At 39.2% G+C, this 26,369-nt stretch overlaps 1 protein-coding gene across 1 annotated transcript in view; it reads right to left on the reverse strand.

Moving 5' to 3' along the window:
• Positions 1–26,369, reverse strand: part of LOC129113709 (polypeptide N-acetylgalactosaminyltransferase 10-like) — a 59,771-nt gene that overhangs the window by 10,521 nt on the left and 22,881 nt on the right. Inside the window, exons 5-7 of the mRNA XM_054626153.1 lie at positions 7,838–8,023; positions 5,883–6,066; positions 2,061–2,178 (exon numbers count right to left, since the gene is read on the reverse strand). Coding sequence (XP_054482128.1) covers positions 2,061–2,178; positions 5,883–6,066; positions 7,838–8,023 — 488 coding nt within the window. The remainder of the gene's footprint in view (positions 1–2,060; positions 2,179–5,882; positions 6,067–7,837; positions 8,024–26,369) is intronic.

The following is a 26,369-nucleotide window of genomic DNA, read 5'->3' on the forward strand; positions in this document are numbered from 1 at the left end:
AGGCACAGCTAGGAATGTGCTGATAGCAGAATTTAATAGTATGATAATCTTGGCCAAAGTAAAAACCTTGGTATGGGATATTATCTCAGTAATTACTGAAATAAGATGAAAAGCTTCAAAACTGTATAACAACGTGAGAGCTTTTCACATAAGGCTCAGCGCTGGGTCACGGATGGAGCTAGTTGAGGCCTATCAGTTCAGCTTTAAATAAAGGAAATCATCACCTATGTGCTCAGGGTTTGAAAATCACTTAAGCGCAGAGTTAGCCTTTACATGCTAGGGCTAAATTGGAATTATACTTCTGCATCACAGTGTACTGTGGTCAAGTTGTAGGTTCTTCAGGTTTGGGAATTGATATACATTTCAGCGTTGGATTATACATGTTGAAACCACCACCCCCATCACAAAAGGAAGATGAGAGGCTGTGTATGTAGTGCTTTCATTATATAACTCCAAGAAATTGAGTTTGCACAATCACAAAATATATTTAGTGTTACTGAAAATAAGATTCCTAAGCTTTTCTTCAGTTAACTTGATGATGATTGTGCGCTCAACAATCACAAATGGCATCTGAACAGTTGCGAAAAGGTCAATGGCAAAATATGTCAATGTCATTTTCATGTCATTTTCTGTTACAAACGACTGTTATTATATAATTCATATGAATGTCTTCTGATCAGCCACTGCTTTGGTAAAGGTTTGGTAAGGTTTAGGCACAAAAACAAATTGTGTGAAGGTTCGGAAAAGATTGTTATTATGATGAAAAGAACTGGTAGAGATCAGTAAATGAAACATATACCATGACCCTCTTGTAGCAATAAGAATATAAAGGTAAAGAAACAAATGTTTGTGATTGACATTGGGGGATTTTCTTCTCTCATGCAAGCCAAAACATGAATGTCAGAGGTCAGCAACACAACAGGCTCCAAGTAGCAGGCTTCAAGATGTTGTGGGATGGCATGACCCTGTTCTCTCCAGTGGTCTGGATTAGAAAACCAGGGTACCAACAAAGACTCCCTGAGGTGCTTTTAGCTGTGCTATTAGCTAAAGTTGTACTGATGATATGTAGCAACGTTATACAACTAGTTTGCAAAGAACTACAAAGTGCAGCTTTATATTTTAAATCATTGTGTTTAATTTCTTAAAGATTTTAGGAGGAGTTCACTAAGCGACGCACCTGGCCAACGGTTTTTAAGAGAAGAATTATTTTTGGGACTTTGGTCGTGATGTTTTTTGTCCGTGCCATACAAAGAGCCAAAGAATTTCCCATGATGCTCTTGGCTGAGTGGCTGCCTGTAGAGGCTTAATGCTGGAGGATTTGGAGAATTAATGCCAATCTCATAAATGTATCTACAACTTTCTGCTTTCTTTAATCCTCTTCAGGAACAAAACAAAGGGATGATATGTGCATTTGAATCAGTTTGCCAACACATATTGTTCTTCTTTCAGCTGTGCTATTGATTTTGTTTGATAAAGAAAACTTGATCACGTGTTTCAGAATAAGAAGTCAGAAGAAAAGAAAAATGTTCTCAATAACATGCGTGTTCCATTTTCTCAAATTGCCCCCGTCCGTCAACTGCCCTGACTCTGAACCTGGACTTAAATTGTCTGTGCTTATTAAAATATGTGGAATAACAGTGGCCATGGGAAAATCCTGATGAATTTGAAGGGGAACATTAGAAATAGAGCAAGACATAAAAGTTTATCCTTTTGATTTCGAAACAAATAAAGTCCTAAGATAACAGAAACACGAAGCTTTCATAAAAGGTGTGATCGAAACCAAAATAATGGGGATGTGGCATTCCAAAAAATACATATTTAATAATAATAATGTGTATTGCCTTGGTGCAATGACACACTTGCTAAAAAAGGTGTCCGAATGACTGGTTAAAGGATGCTGAGTAGATTCCAAAAATCTCATCTGCAAATGTGTAAAATAAATGAGAATGTTATAAGCCAGTGGTTTATAAACATATAATGAGGTTATTTCACCATCCCATCCGCAAAATGAGTAACACTGTCTTTAACTGCATTTACATTTGGAATTTGATCATTTTTACCTTGAAGGAGATCTCGTACTGTTCTCCTCCCCAGATCTCCAGACCCGTGTCGTATCCTCCCAGCTCCCAGAACCACTTCCTGTCCACAGCAAACAGTCCACCTGCCATCACTGGAGACCTGCAGGACACACCAAATACAACACACACTCACTATTTGTACAAAATCTGCACCCAAAACTACAACATTTATTACAGTAATATAACCTCTCGCCTCAAGAGATTTATCCGTCATTACACTGATAGCTGATGGATTTGGAGTAAACCAAAGCTGCATACATAAATATTGTGAAATCATATTTGCCAAGAGTCAAATGAATGGCAGACATTTTTTCAAATCCCTGTGGCAGCTAAATCTATTTCTATAAGATAAATAAGATCAATATGTTAACAATACGTTACTGGAAGTAGCATGAACAATGTATTGGTGAAGCGATGAGTGTTTGAAACATAGTGAACATATGAATGGTAGGCATAATAGTGGATTGTGCTGCAGGAGTTGTATTCATGCATGTTCTTTGCTGTGACTATTGTTCTTGAATGGTACTCAAATGACAATATAAAAGAGACAGAATAAGACCATGAAAACAACACATAGAGGCACTGACAGCAAGCTAGAGTTCATGTATTTCTGGTGGCACTATTTCTCACCAGATAATGACGATGCACTGAAGAGTGCAGAACCAATTAACCCACTGCAGAGCACTGTGGCTTCTGTCTGTTGTGACAAGCTCTGTGCTGCTGAGTGCAGGGGCTTGTTAGCTGTTACATCGCCGCTGTACAGTACTTGATTGTAGCGGCGGCACACCTGAGGCAGACAAATTGGGGCAGCAGGTGCAGACACACGACTATTTTGGATTTCTTATAAGGAACCCAACCTGCCACGTGCCTTTCTTCAATCTGATTAATGTCCCACTGATCTTAACAATCAATCAAAACTCAAACCCCCTCTACCCTCCCCCCAACAAATACCCCTCTCTTTGGTGCAGACATATCACAATACGCGCTTGGTTGTCATAGTTACAAGCCTTTCATCACTTTGGAAGTCGGGAGGCAGGCAGCCAGCAGGTAGTCTGCTCTCAACAAAGTCATCCCTGAGGAGGATCAATTAAATGGCAAACAGGGCAGCTACTGAACTGTCAGCAGTGAGAAACACTCCGGGGCTTCCCACGCCTCATGAGCTGTGAGCACAGACACGAGTCCCGTGGTGATAACAGCCAGGTTTCAGCAGTTTTTTTCCGTCTCCAAGGGTGAAAAGGATGAAACGAATCCACTAGCAGTGATCACTGTACAAACACCTCTGTACTTCCCTTCAATATTCTCCTTTTTGGTTTGTCTTTTAACATATCTGTATCACTTTGGCCAAACTGCGTTTTTTAAATTTTTGGGATATAATTAAAGTAAAAACAACTTGGTGTGGTGAAAACAGTTATTTTTGCTGTGCCTGTTATTTGTTGGATGGGTCTCTAAATTACCACCACAGCTAAATTATACGCACGTGTGCTAAATGAATGGCTTTCTTTGCTGCGTAATGAACTTGTCATTATTTTCCAATTACATTTTTTCAATGTTTACAGACATTTTGCAGTTTACCATGTTATTACAGAACCATGGGGATTCATTTGATGTTTTCTTCTCTTTTGGAATGGCTTTCCACCATATTTTGGAACTTGGCTGCAGGGATTTGTTCCCATTCAGCCACAAGAGAACTTGTGAGTTCAGCCACTGCTGTTGGAGCAATAAGGCCTTGGTCTCAGATGGTGTTCTAATTCATCCCGAAAGTGCAGGATGGGGTTAAGGTTATGGCTCTGTGCAGGCCAGACGTTTTCTCATACCAAACTGGGAAACACTGTTCTTAATGGGGCTAGCTTTGTGCATGGGGTTATTGTAATGGTGTAACTTGAAAAAGTCAAACTGTTGCCACAAAGTTTAATATATATTATGTCTAAAATACCATGGACTATTGAACACAATGTCCTCATACTTTTATAGTGAACAACCTACACTAACTTTTATCAAGCAAGTTATAAGTCAGACAGTTTAGCCAAGTGGTGTCTCCATGTTTCATGTACTGCTTTTGCCCTGCATAGCAGTTTTCATTTCTGTTATGAACGTACATTAGAGGAAAATACAATTGAAGCCTAAACATATGCTTTGTGTCTCAGTTATGAGTGAAACATGGGTCTTTATTCAGCCTTTGTAGACAGCTGTATTAATACAAATTTGTGTGGACAGTGAGATTGATTCCCACTGGCTGAAATACAGTAATGTAAAGCAGCTGTGTTTGATTTTGCCTAGAATAATAAACCATTGCTGTAAAAATTGGTCATAATCTATATTAATATAGATGTGAGCACAAAGGATCAGTTTGAATCATTACTGGGAATGGACTTAATTACTGCTGAGACAAAGTGAAGCAAAGGAGTAGATAAAGCAAATGGCTTTAGAAACACCAGCTTTTGTGTGTTGTGTTGATTAAGAAAGCTGATACTGCAGTAAGGAAAAAAGAACACATTGTGCAGCTATAATTACTATAATTTGTATGTTATTACCCCTTGTGCATGGGGGAAATCAAATTCATAATCAACTGGTGAGTAAGTATGGACTACCACACATGCACTTCTTCCTTCACACACTGCCACACTGGACCAGAGGCAGGTAAATGCCATATGGATTTTATTAGAAGTCTGCAGCATAGCAATGGTTTACTGTTGCTGATCAAGTGACCCAAGTCTACAGTATGCAGCTTATTCATATTAATTTAGAAAAATAGATTTACAAATGGGCATTCGGCACATGTGCGTCTGTGTTCCACATGTAAAGGGATGTCGTACAAAAGTGTGGCTGTAAGTAGGAGAACCACTGAGCACAATGTATGATTCATGTGTTGACACAGTGTCTACAGTTGTAAAAGCACTGCAGTGCACCAGTGAAGTGGCTGCTCAGGGGGTGTTTGACTTCTACTGTACTGCCTGTTGTACCAGCACATGGATCCCCCCCCCTCCTGCTCGGCTATCAGTAGAAAAGTAAAACACAAAAAATAATGAAATACTGTCTTCCAGCCTGTCTCCCACCTCCTACACACATCTGAAACATCAAGCTAAGTGAATTGAGGGTATTGCTTAACAACTTCTTCTGTACAGCGCATCCTGTAAGTGATCTAGATGTCAATCTGCAGCTGTGAAATGATGCAATGCAATATGACATAGCAGGTGTGTGTTGCACAAACTTAGCATCATTTTAAAGGAATATTTCACCCACAAAATGACCATTTGTAACTCAATTATTCACTGTGTGTTACACTGAATTCTTGGGGGAAACCGCTTTTTACTGCATGCCTGCATGGCAAACAGAGAATCCGAAAAAGGAGTAAATCCTTGATGTATTAAAAAAAATGGGGTCAAGGTTTAGCAATACTCTGACACAACACTTGAGCAGTATAATCCACGTCTCGTTTATCCAGTCACATTGTCAGTACTTCCAAAACACATGCAACTTTTCAACAATCGTACTATTCAAACATTGCTAAATACGAAATTGGGAGCATTTCAAATTCTGTACCGAGTGAGAGGATTGAGAGAGTGATGATGCCCTGAGAGCGTAGGCTGAAGCATCGATGTTTACCTGACTTTTGAGCAGATAAATAAGTGGGCAGCAGTCCAACGATGGATGACTGAAAGTGAAATGTTCTGGGCATGGATAATGATGAACAGTTGACTAAAAACACGAGGCGTTTACAACCCCATAGTCAGGAATAAAGCTTGTTGGAGGAGTAGGCCGTGAAAACAAAGACACCATCATGATTTAGAGTGTTCTGTCACTCACTCAAAGGGTTCACTGGGGTCGTCGCTCTGCATCTCTGTAGGGATGGGTATCCGTTTGTAGTACATTTCCCAGTCGAACGCCCCTCGCATGGCGTCCCCCGCCTGCGTGTCATAGCCAAAGTTGTCATGGTCGATCACGTCGATCATCGGACACACGATGGTCTTCCTGTTCTGGGCGATTCGGTCTGAAAAACAAAGATGCAGCAGATAGTTCAGTCCAAAAAAAGGTTGTTCCACTGCTTTTCAATGACGCAAACCAGCAAACAGAAACAAGGTTTTAATGTTACAGGACTTAAGGTTGTGTTTGTGTGTATTAAGGGTCCCTTATCTACAGTTGTAAAGGTGGAAGTCAGTGGGTGCCAAGGAAGAAATAATGTATAATACCATTTATGTGTGTGTTTGTTTGTTTGTTATTGCACAATGCACCTTTTTTCCACTGAAAAAGGTTGTTGAATCAGTTAAGAAAACACTCAAATAATATATTTTTGGAACAGCTTTAAACCTGTTTGAATCATTTAGTCTAGTATGGTTTCTAAACTCATCTGTGCCACAAAGAGTAAACATTTTCAATGTAGCTTATGAGTGAGCTGTGCCAACGTGCAGTTTCTTTGACTGGATGACATTTGGATTAATTGCAGTACTTTAGGTGTGTGGTCCATAATAGGGATTTTTATTCCTCACCTCCGCTTTTAAATTGTAAATTGTAGTTCATTACCAATTATTATACAGTTGTCATTTGAATGCCACACATGGTGCATGTAAAATGAAATCGTACTCATCTTTTTGTCACAGCCTCCTTTCTCTTTCTCCATTATTAAATGTCACAAAGTGCTCTAATGAACACAGCGGACTGCCTGTTTATGTCACACATCTGCAGACACGCATTCTTTATTTTGTTAAAAGCCTAACACAAAGGTAACGTTGGTCATGAAGTTTGTTGTTAAAGTGGTTTGATGTGGGATGGCGCCATGCTGGGAAACATAGCCAAAATGAGTCATTAATGGAATAATGGTAATTGAGAAAGTGAGAGTGTTTGTGAGAAAGTCCATCAGGCAATAGAGGAAGCGCTTAGTCTCACAGTAGGGATGTTGTATGTGTGTGTGTGTGTGTGTGTGTGTGTGTGTGTGTGTGTGTGTGTGTGTGTGTGTGTGTGTGTGTGTGTGTGTGTGTGTGTGTGTGTGTGTGTCGTTGGTTATTTCATTCTGCTGTGAGGACCTTGAAATTAAGGACATAATTATCATATTGAAAAAGGAAAGCTTGTGAAGAAGTGTAGACATTTTTGGTAAGTAAAGAGATTTTGGCATTTGACATTTTTAGAAGATCAAATCTTTCAAATAAAACATGATGAAAAAATGAGTTTCAGCCCTGAGGATTAATAAAGTTTTCTCAATTTTCTACATTTGATGGGAAAAGGTCATGGACAACAGGTGGAAGTGGTTCTTCATAGTTTTTTTCAGGCAATGTAAAAGGCAGACCAAGAATAAGACACTGGTAGAGTGTCTGCTTTCTTTGCGGCTGCAAGTGGATTGATATGTGGTGCAGGTCAAATTGTCAGTTCAACTTTTATTTATTGAAACTTGGTTTTAAAACTGCTAATCTCTGTCGCTATGTTCTGTTCTTCCAATTAAACTATCAAATGCCCCCATTGGACAATGAAGCATAAGTTAGCTGTTGTTAAGGAAGGCTAAAGCCTTAGCACCCAGTTGTAACCTTATGTATCTACTGTTAATGTAGCTAACGCTAACTGCAAAGTTGTAGGTTGGGTCAAGTTGTCAAGTTGTTTATGGAATAAAAACATTTTAAAATCAAATAGGCCTTTCGTGTTATGTTTTTTTTGTTGTGTGTATTTTTCCACTTTACCATTAATGAAAAGATTGGCTTTACATTGTTACCAATCTTAACAGTGATTTTTTATAATATTAATAATAAAACTGTGCGTGCGTTTGTGTTCCTCACCCAGCAGTGGAGGCAGCCAGTTGGCGTTGGCCTCGCAGTGGGAGTCCAGGAAGGTGATGACTTCTCCTTTGGCCGAGGCGGCTCCCAGCAGGCGAGTCCTGATCAGCCCCTCCCTCTTCTTGGTCCTCAGGATTCGAACCTTTGGCATCCGCATCATGTACTCCTCGAGGGCCACCTTTAGGTGCTCTGCACAGAGGGGGAGGGGGGTAAGAAAGAGGGATGCAATTGTCAATGTCATGTTAAGTGCTGTCAATAATTGTTCAGTTAAGTGGTATTCGCTTCTTCATGGCATCGGTTTTCTCTCAGCCTGACACGTCAATACTTTTCTAGGTTTCCTAGAATGCCCTTGGAAAAAAACAGGGGAAATGGGATTTTCAGTCAACCGTGGACAAAAACATGGCCTTATCATGAACAACAAAACATAATTATCTGCTTTGCATTTTTGATATTGTGACAATCTCTCGATTGTCACAATATCACTTTTATAGCGACTCTATTTTATGCTTTTGTCTTGTGCTCACCTGCCTGATCACTAAATCTCCTGTCCTCAGAGATCCTGTTACCCTCATCGGCCCTGCAATCTATTCATTCCCTTTACCTGAACTTCCATGTCCACATCTAGACCTCATTATCCTCATCAGCCACTCATTACCGAACCCAGATTATTTTACCCTCTGCTAGACTGTCTAGACTCCCATGCCCTATCTGCCTGGTTTGGGACTGCTGCTTGTTTATTTTTCCATTTTTTATCGACTTATTAAAAAGATTTCGGACTCTCAGCTACTTCGGAATGTATGCTTTTGTTTTCATTGAGTTCTGAGTAGTTGTTACAGGGATGGACTTTTCCTTTGAAGTGTGTCTGTATAGTTCTATTTCCAGTATTGAGGCTGCTGTGCAGTGCTTACTGCAGTTCCCTGTGGGGGACTGGCAACCTGTCCGGGGTGTAACTTGCCTCTTGCATGCTGACAATCTGGACAGGCTCCAGACCTCTGCAACTCTGCACAATATGGATGTTTACCGCAGTAGCAGTGAAGGACAGATTCAGGATCAGTAACTTTTTTAAATAAAGGTTGTACTGGTCCCTTAATGCCTTTACATATCACACCTCAACCACAACTTTATTCAGTTTTCTGTCTTTGGGATTAAACACATTAAAGACTAAACATTTAACTGCACAGGGAATTAATCTGACTTTTCCTCTTCCTCTGATCCTTAATCAGAGAAAACTAGTTCTGGTACTGGAATGAAAAAAAAAAACACCATGAGTGAATTGTGGGAACACAAATCTGTTAAACTCTCCTCTACAAGTGTGTTGTCGAGAAAAGACTAAAGTTAAGTTGATGTGGCGAGTTGTTCTGCTCATAAATATGTAATAAACATTTTGTTTAGGTGCCTAAATATTTAAATGTTGACAGTTTGGGTGAATAGGGCATAGAACATTATGAGAGAAGTATATAATGAGGTCCCATGCTGGATTATGTACGATCAATTGTCATTTTTGGGGGTTGATGCCATCTGTAACGCAGATTTAGTGCTCAATTTAACCATTTTTGACCATGAAGAATTGATAGAAATAGGCAAAAATCCTCCAAAATACTACATTAAGCCACCAAGACCTTGATGTACAACTCAGAAAAACCATGCTGTGATTTGGCATCAAAAACGTTTGACAACATTTTGAGATTTCTGCAAGAATGTTGAGCACTTCTGTTCTGGAAACTGCTCAGAAAGCCATACGTCCTCTGAATGTCCAAGGTCTGTAGTTTGTGGCTGTAAAGTTTCATGAGGCTCTGATTATCTTAGAGGTTACAATGCAATGGCTGCTGTAAAGACTAACATTGTCACACATGAATATTATTAGACTTCATGGATCCACAAGACTCTCAGCTTTCCAGACATAACCAGACAAATTACGCATGTCCAAGAATGCGGACTCCAGTAAGATACATTCATTTTTAGAATAGGGGAAAATAACAAATTTATACTGCATGCAAAAAAAGCATGTTTTATGCCAGGAACAGCATGGGATTAGCATAAAGTGGGCATTCCTGTAAAGGGTCGACTCTCAACAGACCACATTAGCCTAGCAGCTCTCCGACTTCTCCTTAAGCTGAAAACACACCAAATCAGGCATTGCGGTGGTTAGCGCAGGGTTGTGTGCCGATGTGGAAGTGGAACTTATTGGTCCATTAACACCAAACCACTGTCACAGAGTAAAGAAAAACAGATGAACATTGTTATAAATTACAGGGAAGAGACTGCAATGAACTGAGTAGACTGAAAAATGATTGTCTTCACAGAGCCATGACTTCTTGTTCATCCTTTCATCCATCCCGGTATCTTTACTCCCCTCAGTTTTTTTCTGGTTCTTCTTTCTATCTTGACCCATTACAGCTTTAGTTATTGTCACAGAGAAACATAAAACATCTTCAGGGACAAGGAAGGATCCTATCTACAAGGCCAACAGGGAGGTTGAGACTGGAATCACTCCTTCTGTCCTCCATTTTTCCCTCTGTTCTAACTACTGCTTAGAAGTGATGATATCTAATGTATTGACTGTGTTTGTCTCTTAGTTGTTCATTTGTCTTTATCCTCTCTGGTTGGGCTGAATGAATACTCCTATGGATATTGACCAATCTCCCATATTTGGGATTGAGAAAAGGCTGCATATTCACACCTAAAGACGATTTAAGAGTTCAGGTAACCTAACCTCCATGTCTTTGGATTGTGGTAATTAACTGAAACCGCTACAGTGCCACCCATTGAGACCAATGCCTTTACTAGAAAATGCCATCATTGAGCATCAATCAGTGAATTAAATGTGGGTTACAAATATATATATATATATATATTATATATATATAATGATAGATGTGCGCTCCAGTGCAACTGAGTTATGACTAATTGCTGGCAGAGTTACGTACGTGCCAGCAGTATTTCTTTCCTACTCAGTTCAGATACTGCATGCAGGTTTACTGTTAGACATTGAAACAAGGCCTCAAAACAGCAATCAGTTCTGCAAACCACCAACTCCAACCTCGACCTTCAAGCTGAGGGTTTATGATGCTGTTTTCCATCTCTTTCTCTATGTCAACCCCATCAAAAACGAATCGGAAAATTTAATCCCTCCATTGCCAATTGTCAGATTTATGTGCGGTCTGTCCCATCCTCACAAATTCACACTGAAAATAATGAAGGTCAGCCATCTTTATTTTCCGTTGCTGTGTTTATTGTGTTGCACAGCAGCTGACCTACACACTGTAAAGAGTGACATTGCAACAAGGGCGGGAGGGCACCGAAAAAGGTCGGCGGCAAACTGCGTGGAAAAGGCGAACTGTCCTCCCATGGACTCCTGCAATAAATCAACCCATTAAAAACTGACCATTACGAGCCAGACTCCGGCTCTTTATAAAAGCTCACCCTACACAAAGTGACGCTTACATCATCCTGCTAATGACAGGAAGCGAGGCAAACTTAATCAACGTGCATTCACCCCTTGTGTGAAGAGACCTTGCATGGGGAGAGGTGAGGGAGAAAGATCAGAGCATTTAATTATGATTGGTTAATTTTCGCTGAATAAATTGGAATACTGCTCACAATGTTTACCAAAAGCAAGGAGGCAATTAATCACGCTAATGAGAGCGAGCTGATGTCGGCAAACACATTAGTCTTTATTAGAATGTGAAGCTGAGGAGATTGAAGGGTTGAGGCGCCGTGGATGTCCGGGTCATTTCCCAGCGTGGATCAGAGGGATGAATCGCTGATCACACACCGGGTTGGTGATAATAAATTCAAACCATTTACTCAAACCACACCTGAACTCCCAGTATCCCATCCATCCCCATCCCTTTCTGTCTTTCTAGCTCCCTGCAGTATGTCGCTCACTTATTTCCTCCTGTGGACGGTGCGTTAGCCGCCCCAGCCTTCGTTCATCTGCTCACATGGGGCCATACTCAAACCTGTGTTAGCGGTTAGCGGATGAAAGGCAAGGGAGTTTGCCTCAGGCTCTTGTCAAAGTGTCTGTGTTAATTAAAAATGTCATTGGTAAAATGTTATTTTAGCTTATGCAAGACCCTTGAACTGAAACCACACCAGCTGACAGGGGTGTTTAAAGGAGTAGTCAGCAAAGTCTTTCACAACCCTACAACCACCTTAACAGCAATATGCATGTTATTCTTGTGTCAACTTGTAATATATCAGCCAGTGAGCTTATATTACTTTATTTGTTTCCAATACAGCCTCCATTTGTCCAGGAAACACTATCATGTGTTCCAGTTGCAAAAATAAAATGCAATTTTAAAACTCATTATTCAATGTTAATGTCCTCGTATAAAGGCATTGCAACAAAATAGCTACTCTTTTGCAAAAAGCAATTACAAAAAAAATCCAAATACTAGATTTTCGAGTCTCGAGAATCTCCAAGAGTTTCCTAGTCAGTCGTTCAAAAGTTTAAAATTGCCAGCACAAAACCTTGATTCTCAACAATCAGTAGGCTGAGAAGAATAGTCTTTGTTGTCTTTCATGCTTTTAAGATGTAGAACTTACTGAACTCACTTACAATTAGGGGTTATTTGGATGTGTACATGTAGAGCAAAAGGCTGTACAATGGCTCAACCACACTGAAATTTGAAAAGGTATAAATACACTAAGATCGCTCTAAGCAACAGCTGAATAGGTATAGTAGAAAACACCATTCATTGGTAAAAGAAACTGGAAGCTAAACCACAACTTATGTGCAGAATTAAATATGAACAGGTTCCTGTTTCAGTGTCGAGTGAACATTCATCCCTATAACAAGAAGGAATATTAACAGGTGTGTTGCTTTAGCAAAGCTCCCATTCAAATGACACAATAGAGATGGAAGGTTAGTCTATGGTTAGCACATTTCATCTGAAACTTCTTCAATCCAACCAAGGAGTAGAGGGGCCAAAGAAAAACAGCTACCCAGAATATTTAAAGCCCAATTCAAGTGCCATTGTGGTTAAATAACGATCTAAGGTTGCTTATTATTTTCTGGAATGGGAAACAAATTCAAAATTAAGGGGTATCCGGGGGAAAAAATGGTACCAACATTATTCTCCTATGGCAGTTTTAATAATTTGTTTATTTGTCTTTTGGGGGAAAAAATATTTTAAATGTAACAAATTACCTTTGTTGTCTGATTTATATAATGTTTAGTCTCTGTCAAAAAAAAAAATGAATTTCCATGCCGTAATATTGTAATGTTTCTGCAAACACTGGTGTAAAAAAAGCTCACATTTTTGAACTGTGATGTATATTATATATTTCAAATAATCCTTTAAATGGGCCGATGTATGAAATGCTATTATTTTAACAAAGGTTAAAACTAATATGAGCTGTTTGGGATTAAAGATAGGCTTTCTGCATGATATTAAAACACACACTATTGCCCACACACAAAAAAACACATCCACCCAAATGCATGTGTGTTAGAGCTCAGTGTGCCATGTTGGATCCACTGGGTTTTGTTTCCAGGGTGGTGGATTAATCCCATGATGCTCTGGCACACAACCAAGGACTGAAGCTGTTCATCTCCTCAGCAAAATATTCCGATGCCCTTGTGAACTCCATCACACTCTGTCGATTCCTGCGGCAGCTTGCATTTTTTCTTTGTTAAAAAAAGGGTTTCCAGGGGAGTGACTGAGCATGTTGTAGGTCAGTGTTTGCTGAATTGGGAGCGACAGGAAACACTGGGAGGGTTAGTAAGGTTCCTGAAAAACCAATAATGATGACCTTTAGCATTCTTGCATATAAATCTCAGTTGTTATTTTGTTCATTCCTTCACCACGACAGCCCAGTAACCAGTAGTCCATTGATCAGTCCGTACCCTACGGCATAATCAAGAACCTGACATATTCAAACACCCCTGCCTGCAGAACAACCCAGTGTGTGCTGGAGGTTACATGTTGATGAAGACAATCACATCATCTGCAAACCCTGAGGCAAACAAAACTGACACCCTTTTGACATTAACCTCCAGAAATGCATAGACTTTCATATCTGGTACCTCACATAAAAGCTGCTTATGTTGAAAATAAAATAAAAGGGTAAACCATCAAATAAACAAAGAGGAGACAGGAAACACTTTCAAGGCCACAAACCTGCGACATTATGACGGTGTTCAATGAGACATGAAGACATTTCTTAGATCGTGTTTTGTGGTTCATCAGATTGAAATAAAAACTGTGTGTCAAAGGAATTGAAGGTTGTCTTAGAAAAATTAAAATGCTTTCAATATGGATGATATTGTATAGGTGAGACTAGTGGAGCGGAAAAAAAGAAAAGCAAAATAAACTAAGCAGTTGGTAGGGAAAATAGAAAAAGAAAACCATCCTTTATAAGTGAGAGATTTCTCCAGCTGGTTTAGTTTGGGAGGTTCCAACTCTGTTTGAAAGGACTCCTGCAGCCGCAACCCCACATATTCTACATCAGACTGTCTACAGCTGTAGTGTGTCCTGCAGGCTTTAAGCTCTGTTAAGCTGCAGGCCGTGATGGCCTGTTGAGGCAGATTGTGTTCTCCTCCTTAAATAGGTTTCCACTGAGCTCTTATAATGTGTGCACCAGTTGTGCCACCTGGAAAGTGTCTCACAACTAAAAACCCAGGGATGCTACCCGTGAGTATCTATCGAGCTTTGCTAAATTTGAGCGTAGATCATACTCTAGAGTTCAGACCAGTAGGGATGATTAAATCCCTAATGTTAGCTGGTTTTCTAATTATAAGCTCTTTCTAAAACTGCTCATCAAATAAATATGCATGAGCAAAGAATGAACAAAGAACAAAAACAGTGAATAATAAATTGTAGAGGAAGGAAATAGTTTTTAAAGTTCACTTACTGTACTACTCATACTGTCAGAGTGAGGGGTTGAACCTGCAAAATGAGTGATTTTGTTGATTTTTTTTATCTGACCCTAACGTACTAATGAAACCAGCTTTCTATGACTTTAGTATCACTATGGGTGAATCTGATCAGTTATTGTGTTTTGGCTATAGTTTTAATAACTTTTTTTAATTTTAGAGGCTGAGTGCTGAGTTGTCTGCCCAGCAACTTCCTCTCAAAAAAGACAAAAAGAATCCCTCTGAATCTTTGCTCATTATCTGTATCCACAGAGGCCGTGCCCTCTAGCTGTATTTTCTCTTTCCTTACTTTGCTCTGTTGGGGATGTTTTTTGGGCATCGGCAAAGAGCCTTTGGGCACCACATGGGGGTGTAGTAACCCCCAGCAAATTAGTGTTCACAAATAAAAAAATATGTAACATCCTTGTAACGAATAACATACCGGAGTCTTAATCAGAGACAAGTGCATTTCCTCAGCACCTGTTAAATGACGATGATTTTCTAGTTGAAAGCTTAAAGCAGAGGCCAGTATATGCATCACCAAAGCTACAGCAGACAACGGTTTACCTTGTCCTCACGCGGTAAACGTGACTCATCTGGTGCTCTCTTCCTCTGAACGAGTTTGAATCGATCAGCTCCCACTGATGGCTCAACATCTCTAAATGGCAACACTTAATTAGCTGCTTTTGTCCTCTGTCGTCCGTCTCCCTCTCAACCTCCCTCTTCATATCACTCTCTCCCTCGTCTCCCCGTCACACTTCACTGAGCACCATTATCTCATTATCTCCCTACACCCTCAGTCACACACACAAACACACACACAAACACACACACACACGCACATACACATACACACTGGCATTAATGAATAAACATGCTGAACTTTGTTCAGTTTCTTTCTGCATAGCTTCCTCTCCAGTGCTTCATACTCGCTTCCATCGTATTCAGTTCCATAAATTGTCTCTCATCTCCTCATAAAAAGCAGCATCCTCCCTAAACCTATCCATCATGCAGATGGTTAGGCTGCTGGTGTTGATAACACTTTTCAAAGTACCTCTTCATTGCTGACAGCAGCTTATTTCAGCCAGCCAGAGCCACTCAATCATTATTAAACCTTTCTTCAAATTAAATCTTTCCATTAAGTACCAATTAGAAACGGTGTTACGTTTTTTTCAACACAAGCCCCTAGAAGATGCCTCAGTTTTTTTTCTGCTAATGGGCATTGTCAAAGGATCATGATGTCACTTGGTCAATAGATCTGTCAGTCAGGTCGTCCATCAATCTCAAACAGTTTGCTCCAGAGCAAGATTCGCTATCTGGACAACTACTGGACGGATTGCTTTGACATTTGCTGTCAATATTGAACCCCAGAGGATGACTCCTTATGAGGTGACTCCTGACATTTCATTTAACACCACAGAAGTCTGATCGGCATCTGTCCTGATCAAAAAAATATTTTCCTTGAGAGGATATCGCCTTGGACATACTTGATCTCCAGAGGATGCACCCTAATGGTTTTTGTACTTCTATTACCTTTCCTCTAGGGACAACATTTCCAAATTGTACACACCAATTTTCCAAATTCAATGGTTATCCCCTGTCTTGATCCCCTTACCTTATATCGCACATCTCTCAAATATGTCAAATTGCAATTATATTCACTTAGAATTACCCTCCTGAAATTGTGATAATACAGTTACTGTCATCTTGATTTCATGGCCATTCTGACATTAGCATTGTTTAATTGACTTTTCAGTCTCTATATTTAATTACGGAAATGGCTCCTATTTTTTCACTACTTTATCCTCTCCATCAGAGCAAATACGAGCAGGTACAAACATGTCTCTGGATTGAATCCACAAGTAGCTTTGGTTGGCAGCACTGTGCACCAACACTGGCAGAGGTTACAATCATTCTCTTTCATTAGAGAATAGAAATTTCAATGGAAATCTTTTTGCCCCCAAAATGTGAGACATCTTTCTGCACAATTAGCAGCAGAGCCTGTGGTTGCATCAGGTCGGAGTCTGTGATGACCTGCTGGGAGCCGTGCTGTCCGACGGCCAAACAGCCTCTACATCTGACTGGAAAAACATCAAAAGGCACTGTGCATAAGAGCAGCATGCAGACCCATCCTGATTTGAAATGAGGTATGGCAGCCATTTGCTCAACTGATCCCGATGGGGAGCAGAAAATAGGATAGTAATAAATCAAGCTGCCAATGGCAAGTTTACATCACAGTAGCAGTTGGTGAAGTGTGCCTATGCAGTAACACTGAGTAAATACAGACCCTGTGATAACATGACACATGAGTCTCTTTCATTTGGAAAAAAAAACCGATGGTATTGACAAATGCAACAAAATAATGCGAAGTGCCTTGCTTACACACACGGCAATCATAAAGGAGAGTTTTCATCCAAACTATCCACACCCAAACACTGTGGTTAAAGAAGAACCTGGACTGAACATTTGGCACAGTTTTACTGCCGTTCTTTCCGTTCTTCAGAAGCAACTGTTTGATCAGCACACATTACCGTTGCAGTAATAAAGTTCGCCAAAAATGGTTGCCAATTTTATATCAACGTGGCCGTTGGAGAGGACAATTGTTTTCACTCGGTAGTTTTATAGGGGAAGGGCTTGTAAATTACAAATCATTCGTTTTCATTCGTTTCATTATACTGTCTTCCAAGGTTAAAATTGGCACTCATTTAGGAACCACTTTTTGGAAAGCACTCATTCTTAACTTGCACTTACATCTGATTTAAGGAGATGTTTTCATTCACCAATTTTCTCATATTTCAATCTGTATCTTAAATTCCAGTAAAATTCTTAAAACAGTCAATTCCTATCGTATGAGTCATGTGAAGACATCAATTTGCTTAGAAAATTGTAACTAATAGGACAAAAAGAAACATATCAGTGACCAGAATTGTGCAAAGACTTTCTAATAGCATGTAAAAGCACCACAGACCAATACCACCTATCAGCTAATCATTTAGCCTGCAGCCGGCAATTTAAAGCAATTGCAGGGGTAAATGAAATGAAGATTGCAAAAGACATCAGTGGGATCGCTTAGTAAAGAATGAAGAAAACAAAACAGTGAATTAATGTTTAATTGCTCCATAGTTTTCAGAGAATAGTTGTTTCAATGCAAAAACAAACCAACTACTCACTTCACCCCTTTGCAACTCCACTGTGACATGGCCAAGGGAAATAAATGAATAACACTTTTCCCTGCATCATTATCTCCATTCAGACTGGTGACCAAAGCTCTCAGCCCCAAAACTGCTCTACTGGTGCTGTTTATGTGCTAGTGGCAACAGGCTGTGGTGGTACTGGTCGGCTCCTAGGTGTCCAGGTTTGAATATGTACATCACTCCCTCACAGCTGGGCAGCAAATAATGTTTTTTTCAACTCGGTTTATTAAAAGAGCATTTCATTACACTTTTAAATATACAAACTGAGTGTTTAAGCAGTTTACAATCCCTGGATGTGGCAATGTGGCAGTATAACAGCGCTGTAAGTCGGAACTTCTAGAAATAATCATACATGTTTTCTTTCATGTTCTTTCAGTGTTCTTTTATAAGGAAGATACAGGTATTATGTGACAAAGAATTTCAAAGTATGTGTCCTTTATTTCAGATCAGATAATACAAAAAGCTAAAGCTCAACTGTCACAGATGATGGTGAATTATGTCCTTAGAGTTAGTTTGGGAGAGAGAGACGTCTGGAGTACCCCCGATTAGCCTGCTGCAACTCGGCCCCGGATATGTGGATCAAAATGGTTGGATGAATGGAGACGCCACTATTATAATGTATTTTGAACTCGGAGGCTCACGTTAATGCAGTGTTTAATGGTCATGTCTGTGGTGTGATGAAGTTGTGAAGCGATGTGGTTTCTTAACAAAATCCCCCACTGTTTTTCATTAAGCACAGTTTTAAACTCCACTATTTTCTGTGGTTGTATTGTTGAGTGTTTTTTTCTCATGAATTTACCACTTTAATATTACGCCCATAATTATTTTTGTTAACCCACAATGGCCCTAATACTAGATCATAGTGGTTTCGGATAAAGGCTGAAAACTTTCCTATTTTCTGCTGACTTTAAACCAAATAATAATCAATTTCTTATGGTGCATTTTAAATTATTATTATTATTATTATTAGGTTATTTTTTATAGACAGCTTTCAATTCTTACTGTGACAAGTAAAAGCTACTTTTCCTGCCATGTCTGTCCAAAAATCTGTGAAATGACTTGGGCTCCATCAGCAGAATGTATTGCTCTTGCTCATCCACCAATGCTAAGCTGCTAGACACACACGCACCACTCTTTACCCGAGTGACCGTCTTACCAAAACAGCAGGGAAGCTATGGGTATAACTCGACTATTATAATCACTTTATAAAAAGAGTTAGGTGACATTGGCATAATCATATATGACAATAGTTTTGACCCAATACCTTAGGTGATAATGTGATGATATTAGGGTTAAGGTTAGGTTTAAAAGGCAACCATTTCATAGGTTATTTAATACAAAGAAGGATTTGCTGATGGTCACCAAGAAAAAAATAGGTGTGTGCGAGACATCACAAAGGGCATTTCTTCGTTATAAACAACAATGGCAGCTTCTGAAAAAGTTAGCGTAGATGCTGGTTCCAATGACGCTTTCTCAGATTGTTCTTTGTTAAATTAGCAGTGTGTTAAGTTTAAAAAGTACTATAAAGAAAATTTCAATGAGATGTGTGCAGAGATTTAAGTAAAATATTGGCAAATGCAATGCCATTCTAGCCATCGAGGGAATTACTTTGGGACAGATGGACAGATCCAACGTAACAGCAGACAGGAAAATATTTGAAAAACTGTATGGGGGTATGCTTGAAAAAAAAATATATATATATAACCAATAAATACCTTGACATAAATGTCTTGAATCGTCATTTATAAAATAATGGTATCTGATACCAGATCCGCCAATTTGAGAGATCGATATTAGTATTGTTGAATCTCTAGTTACAACCACTCAACCAATAGCAAAACTACTGCATTCAGATACGATGCAAAAGGCTGTCCATGGCTTCTACCCAAGTGGCAAAATAGGACAAGTAAGGATGATATCCAGTCTTCAACTGAAACTTGTAATTAAAAGAAATATGAAGAAAGTGTAAAAATCTGGAGAAATGGAGACAGTGTAGCGAAAGGACTGAGTGGGTTTTATTATTTACTTTATACCAAGACTGAAGGGCCATGGCATGTGGGAGGGAGAGGGCAGGCACACTAGTGCAAAATGTGAAATCTGCCGCAGTGTGTGCAAATTAAGAGAATAAAAAGAAAATGAAGATGCTGCTATTTGACAGCAGGGGGTAATTTCATGGAAATCTTCTTTTTAGTGGAAAGCAGTAATGTTCTGGTAATTTAAAAATTCAAAATAAAAGCCATTCCACCATTCCAACTCCAATAGCATAATGATACAATCTCCAGTCCTTATCTTTTGGGAATCTAATCACAATCAAGGACAGGAAATGGTGTTGATGCAAGATGAAGGAGAATAAAGAGCTAAACATGGAACTTGATTTCCCGTTCTTTCTGCTTGATTAGTTGATTAATAACTAATGAAGCATGACACAACCAAAGTCTTCAAAGAGAGTGATTTAAATGTATTTCTTTGCATGCTCTATCCTTAATGGAACTGGTGCATGAGAGAAAGGCAAGGACCTTGTAAAGCTCCACAATGGTTAACTAAAGTCTGCTAAAATCAGATTTGTTGAAGGTCTTCCTGCAGGACGAATCTCTTGTGGGCGTGAAAAATGTTTATGGAAGATCTTAAGCAGAACAGAGGAGTTTTGTTGCCAAACTGTTTTAAAACTGGGCCTCTCTCACACATTTGCAAGACGGTTTCTTAATTTAAAACAGTAAATAAAAAGAAGAATCTAGTTATGATGTCCGTAACAAAAATTGTATACAATCAACAATCGCTGCTGCTAACATCACCTCATTTGTTTAAAAAAAACATCTCGCCGAAGTACTGCGGTTGAAAATTAGCAACCGGGCTAAGACATAAATGTAAATTGTGTGCGTTGTCCTTATGAATAAATATAATTAATAAATTAAACATCAAAACAAATGAATGCACTTGAAACGTAACTTGACCCAACGTTAAGCTTTGAGCACAGGATGCTTTTCTATTAAGTGAGGCGGACATTTAAACCCTTATCTAGTAATTCAATTGATAATCAACTGATTGAGGAGATGAGATACTTAAGGATGGGTCTGATTCAGTCCAGTAGATGATTGATTGATCAAATCATACGTTAGCGAGACCATCGCCCATCACCCTCCACTTAACAATTGCCCAGAGTCAACTGTGAATCTTAGCAGTGTCCTCAGTGGACAAGAGGTTTCTCCCTCATCAATTTATCCCAGCATACCTCCGGGGCTCTTGTTGCTATGATACAAATCACAAATCACTGCCACTTGACAAACATAATTAATCTTCTGTGGCTCATGTGAAACAGATGGCAGCTAAACATGGAGTTAGTACATATCTACTGAGAGACGCTTGGACGTTTGGTTATTCTTTAAAAAATCTGTTGAATAGAAAACTTTGGCAAACTGCTGAGTGGCTACACCAAACACTTTTTTATTACATCATTCTCTTCTGCATTTTAAGGTCACCTTTAATATTGTCACTATAAAATATATGCAGTAAAGGATTTGCTTAATGATGGTGAATTTTCCTGAAAAATGTGGTTGCCATTAGCCAGATCGAAGCAGGACGGGGAAAAAGGGATGTAAATACGGTGCTTTTCTATCAACTGGTTTGGAGTGAAAAAACTTGGATTCAATGTAGTTCGGTCAGAAGTTGATGCTATAGACTTAACATGGCTGTTATCCACAAGTAAACAGTGTAGACGTAGAGGATATGAACCGGAAACAAAACAAGTTGGTTTGGCTACGAGAGAAAAATGGAAAGGGGTCTTAGGCAATTTGTTCATTTGTTCTTTCACATCAGCTTGAAGAATCCACGAGTCATGGGAATACTCGAGAAGACCCTGACAGAACACTGAACACTGAACTGAAAATGCTGATCAGTCTAGTGAGTTGGACGTTTGCTAGATCAGACTTCATTCAGCAAAGTGTTTTCTAAAACCCATTAATGGCATCAACTCTTTTTCGAAAAATGCAAAAACCACCTCAACCAACCGTAGAATCACTGCAAATGAGAGAAAAGAAGTGGGGAAGTGACAATGTTGTTGATTAATTGAGTGCCATTACTAGACATCTCTGAAGTTTAGATTTAAAACCTAAGATATGTGATTAAATGGATATAGTGAAATAAATGTTTCATTTTAGCAAACATCCACAGCAGGTTTGATAAACGAGAGAGAGAGAGAGGCTGATATGGAAAACGATGCTAACTTTCAGCAACACTGGAGGGATCCTTTAACGACCACATTAATAAAACTGGAGGTCATTTTTATAATTACAACATGTGTAATGTAACTCACCTTACAGGCAAACTTCACAATGTTAAAAAAAAAAACCTGCCTTAGCATGAGTAAATGTGCCTCAGGATAACTGTTACAAGCAGATCTGGCTCATAATGAAGTTATAAATATAACAGGGCATTAGTATGACTGCAGGCTCTGTATGCTGTTAAGCAGAGCGAGGTAACTCAGTGTCAGCAGAACTGATTGGGAAGGTTTTCTTCACGTCTGTGTGTGTGTGTAATGAAAGGAGAAGTACCTTTGTCAGGGTGGGCGGGCCGTTAATGACTCACACAGATTGATTCTGTTTCGTGAATGAGAATAAGATCACACACTGCTTGAGAATAATAGGCCTGAATTTCAACTGTAAAATACCGTACAGCTGGACCAAAAACACTGAATTAAGACAGCAAAAAACAAATGAAAAGGGCCGTTTAATAGATAGCTTATAACCTAGATCTGGATCTAGTTCGCCAAAAAATCAGCTGGACATAGTTGAAATGTTTCTATTGCTCCACTTTCCAACCCTGGTGTGTCAGATGTTCGACCATGTGGGATCAATACTTTTCGCCCTGACTCTATGAATTGCCAAATCATAAATGCAAAATTTCTAATAAAAATTGTAGGTATTGTAAAAAGTGAATTTTCCATTTCCATTACCTTTTGTTGATCAAAAACATCCAAGGATAAACACATTCTCCATATTCAGGAACTGTGCCTTTTAAACAAGCCATCTGGACTTCCCAGTCCATTGTTATGGACGACTGGTCAGGAACCCTTGGTGCCAGTTTCTAACTCACTGGGTAGCCCTACACGTCAAACTATGACGCTCCACTGCGGTCAGTGTATGATTTAAATCATTAATCAGCTAGCAAGAATAGGTAAGAAAGGCCCATGAGCCTAGAAAAAAAGCAAGACACAATAAAAGAAATACAAGTTTGTGATTTTCACAAACATTGCTATAACAAAAAAAGATCACCAAATATCTAGACCGAACTCAAATTAAAACTGTCCATCAAATAAATGAATTATTGAATTGATTAATTCCTGGTGTGCTGCAATAAATGCACTGCACACTCAACAGGGGATTTCAGTTATTTTGGCTGATTATAATTCTGCTCAGGTTGACAGTGGAAAAACTATGCTGGGTTACACGTGGGGTCTCCGGATTCCTTGAAATAATTTTGAATGATAAAGTAACAGAAATCACAACTCCGGCAAAAGAGTCAGGAAGATGTTGATTAAACACACATCCAAACAGACCTGAGATGAGGCCTAATCAGACAAATCACCTGTGTGGGTGAATCATAGTTGTGCTTCACAAACACATTGCTGCACCAGTAGATCTAGTTTGAGAAGCATGTTGTTGACATTGTTTTTCTCATGTTTAAGGGATTCGTGTTATGGTGATTTACTTAGTTTGTATTGGATATTTTAAGCTTGAAGCCAATCCTAAGGAATCCATGAGGGGTGAATGAAGTAAGCTGCAGCTAGACACATGCATGCAGATACACATGCACACTCTTTGTCATGCTTTTTCCACATTCTTACAGAAAATGATTTATCAGTTAGGTAAATTAATGTGTGAACCAGAAATTAAGCACCATGCTGGAGTTCTGAACCACACTGAATAATAAATGACTTTTTCTCTCCTCTATAATGCACTTGCTCCCTAATTTACTATGCAAGGGTTCAATGCTGGGCATTGATTTGTTGTATTCCACACAGAAGCTGCCGGGGACTATTCTCTCTGACATTGTAACACAAGCCACTCAACCAGAGACCAGAACCGATTGAAGTTTGCTTTGTCCTTGTGTCTCTAAAGCCTTAATTACAGCCTGACTCATTTCTTATCAAAGGGCAGCGGCAGAGAGGGAGTGTTAGAGCAGACAGCCTGCAGAGGTTAAATCCCTTCCCTGCAGCTTTGAAATGTTCTCCCATCCATCCTGACGACAGAAGGTCCAGACCCATCGCAGGTTTCAGGCTATTTTCACACAAGTGACTTGTTCTTTACCTCCCACCCACGGGGACGTGTGACGGTAGAGGGGAAGGAATGATGTAGAAAAAGAAGGTTTCCTTTTTGAGTAAAGGTACAAAAGAATAGCTTATGGTACATATTTTGAGACCTATTGATTGGACACTTGCACAAGATTCTTTTGTCCTCATTTGTCTATATATATTTTTTTCAATTCCTTGTGACAATAGCTTCTTGACATATATATGTGAATGCAAATAAATGATATGATGTCAATGCAAATAAATGATATGATGTCATATATTTATATATATATATATATATATATATATATATAGATCATTTCGGTTACCTTGGTAGACATGTACTTGGGCACAACACAATTAAAGGGAGCTGTAATTCCAGTGTGCAGGAGTCTTATTGATTTTTTTGTATCCAGTAACAATGAGATTTTTTAAATGGTCACAAGGCTACTCTGTTTTATTCTAGGTTATGAAATCACATGGATAAATTGCTTATTTATAGGATGGAGTGGGACATTAAACTGATTACTTGCTTTATAAAATTGTCAGATTTTTTTTATTTTCTATATTACTCTGCCTCAAGCAATTTCTTCAAAAAATCCAATGCTATTGTAGCTATACTGATGGACTTTTTGTTTCCTCTCCGCTCTGCAGCAGTGGTGGGAGGGTTTGGTCTCCGAGCTCTGATGGGTGTTAACCTCTAAATGAGTCTGAGGCAGCGGGAACATCTCATTACCATGGAGACGGGAGGTAAACACATCCTTCAACGAGGGACCGTGACAGAGAGCACTAATTAACTAGGAATTAAACACTTTCTTAAGAGGGCTGGTGAATGGAGAGTGAGAGACAAAATAACACACAGACAGGTGCACACACAAACACAAACACAAACACAAACACAAACACACAATGCTATGTAACAATGGAAAGGAGATGTTTAGTGAAAAGAGCTGTTGAACAGCCAGAGATTCACAAACAAAAGCAGGGCCGCGAGTGCTGAACATAGTGCAGTAGAGAAGTCTTTTGTTTAGTAAGATACGATTATACCTTCATCATTCCTGCGAAAATTGGGCAGCCAAATGACCAATTTTATTTTCCCTTAACGTTCATTTATTAGAAAATATCTGCACAGCATGGTTTGTGTTCTAAGTTCTGAAATGTCTTCTCACTATGCAGCAACAAACACACAAGTGCTTCAATAGTTACATTCTTACATATTTCTTTATTACTTTGTGTGCCTACACATACTGATTATTACCTACATATACTATTTACTGTATCCTATCATATAAATATACCTTCTTAGCGCAATGAATACAGATTGCACTAAAGGTTATGAGGTCGGTGTACTTGATATATGATAGTTGATACAAGAATAATGAGACCATGTTCTTTTCTTCTTAAGACCATAGGTCAAGGCATGATTCATGAAAGAGACTATGTTTTGACTACTGGGACTATCAAGCAAGTGTTGCCATCCAATGTAGTTTAGCCGATACAACAGTGTCTTGTCTTTGCTTTGGTGAGAGAAGGATTTAAAGGCAGCTTAAAGTAACTAGAGGTCAGAGCTAGAGAACTGTTCTTTATCCAACTTTTGGCAAATTTCCCTCATTATATTAACAGATGTGAATATTGATAAAGGTGTTGCTTTAGGTTGATAGATTAGATATCATCAGGCAAAATACTGGATACTTGTTTGTTTTTTCTGATTGAGCAAAGCACGTATTTGAATAAATGAGGAACAAAATACACAGAGTTTGCAGAGAGAGGGTTGATTGTATATCTAATCTTCATAATATGAAGTTTAAACTAGTTTTTCACATGCTCTGGGTTGCAGAAAGAGGGATTCGGAGTGTCAAGCTATCATGTAGGAAATTCCCAATAGTCCACAGATTAGTCTGGTTTCCAGCTGCCAGGTTTAGTCTGTTCTTTGTGGATGTTTCCCAGGTTGCAGTGTGATGAGGTCCAAGACAGACTGATAACTCAAAACCCTCTTGGGGATTTTAAGAGGCCATGAGCCCTCAAAGGAGGGTTTGGAAGCCATAATTCTCAGACCCAGGCCAAGTAGTTATTGTGTCTTTTGTGCTGATCAATAACTTTACTTTTCTGAAATTTGGCTGGGAAATTCTTCCTTGCAATGGAAAACATGCTAACCGATCAGCAGTGTCAGGAATACAAATGAGTTTCTACCTTTTC

The sequence above is a fragment of the Anoplopoma fimbria genome, chromosome 24, assembly GCF_027596085.1.
Source record: "Anoplopoma fimbria isolate UVic2021 breed Golden Eagle Sablefish chromosome 24, Afim_UVic_2022, whole genome shotgun sequence".
NCBI lineage: Eukaryota > Metazoa > Chordata > Actinopteri > Perciformes > Anoplopomatidae > Anoplopoma > Anoplopoma fimbria.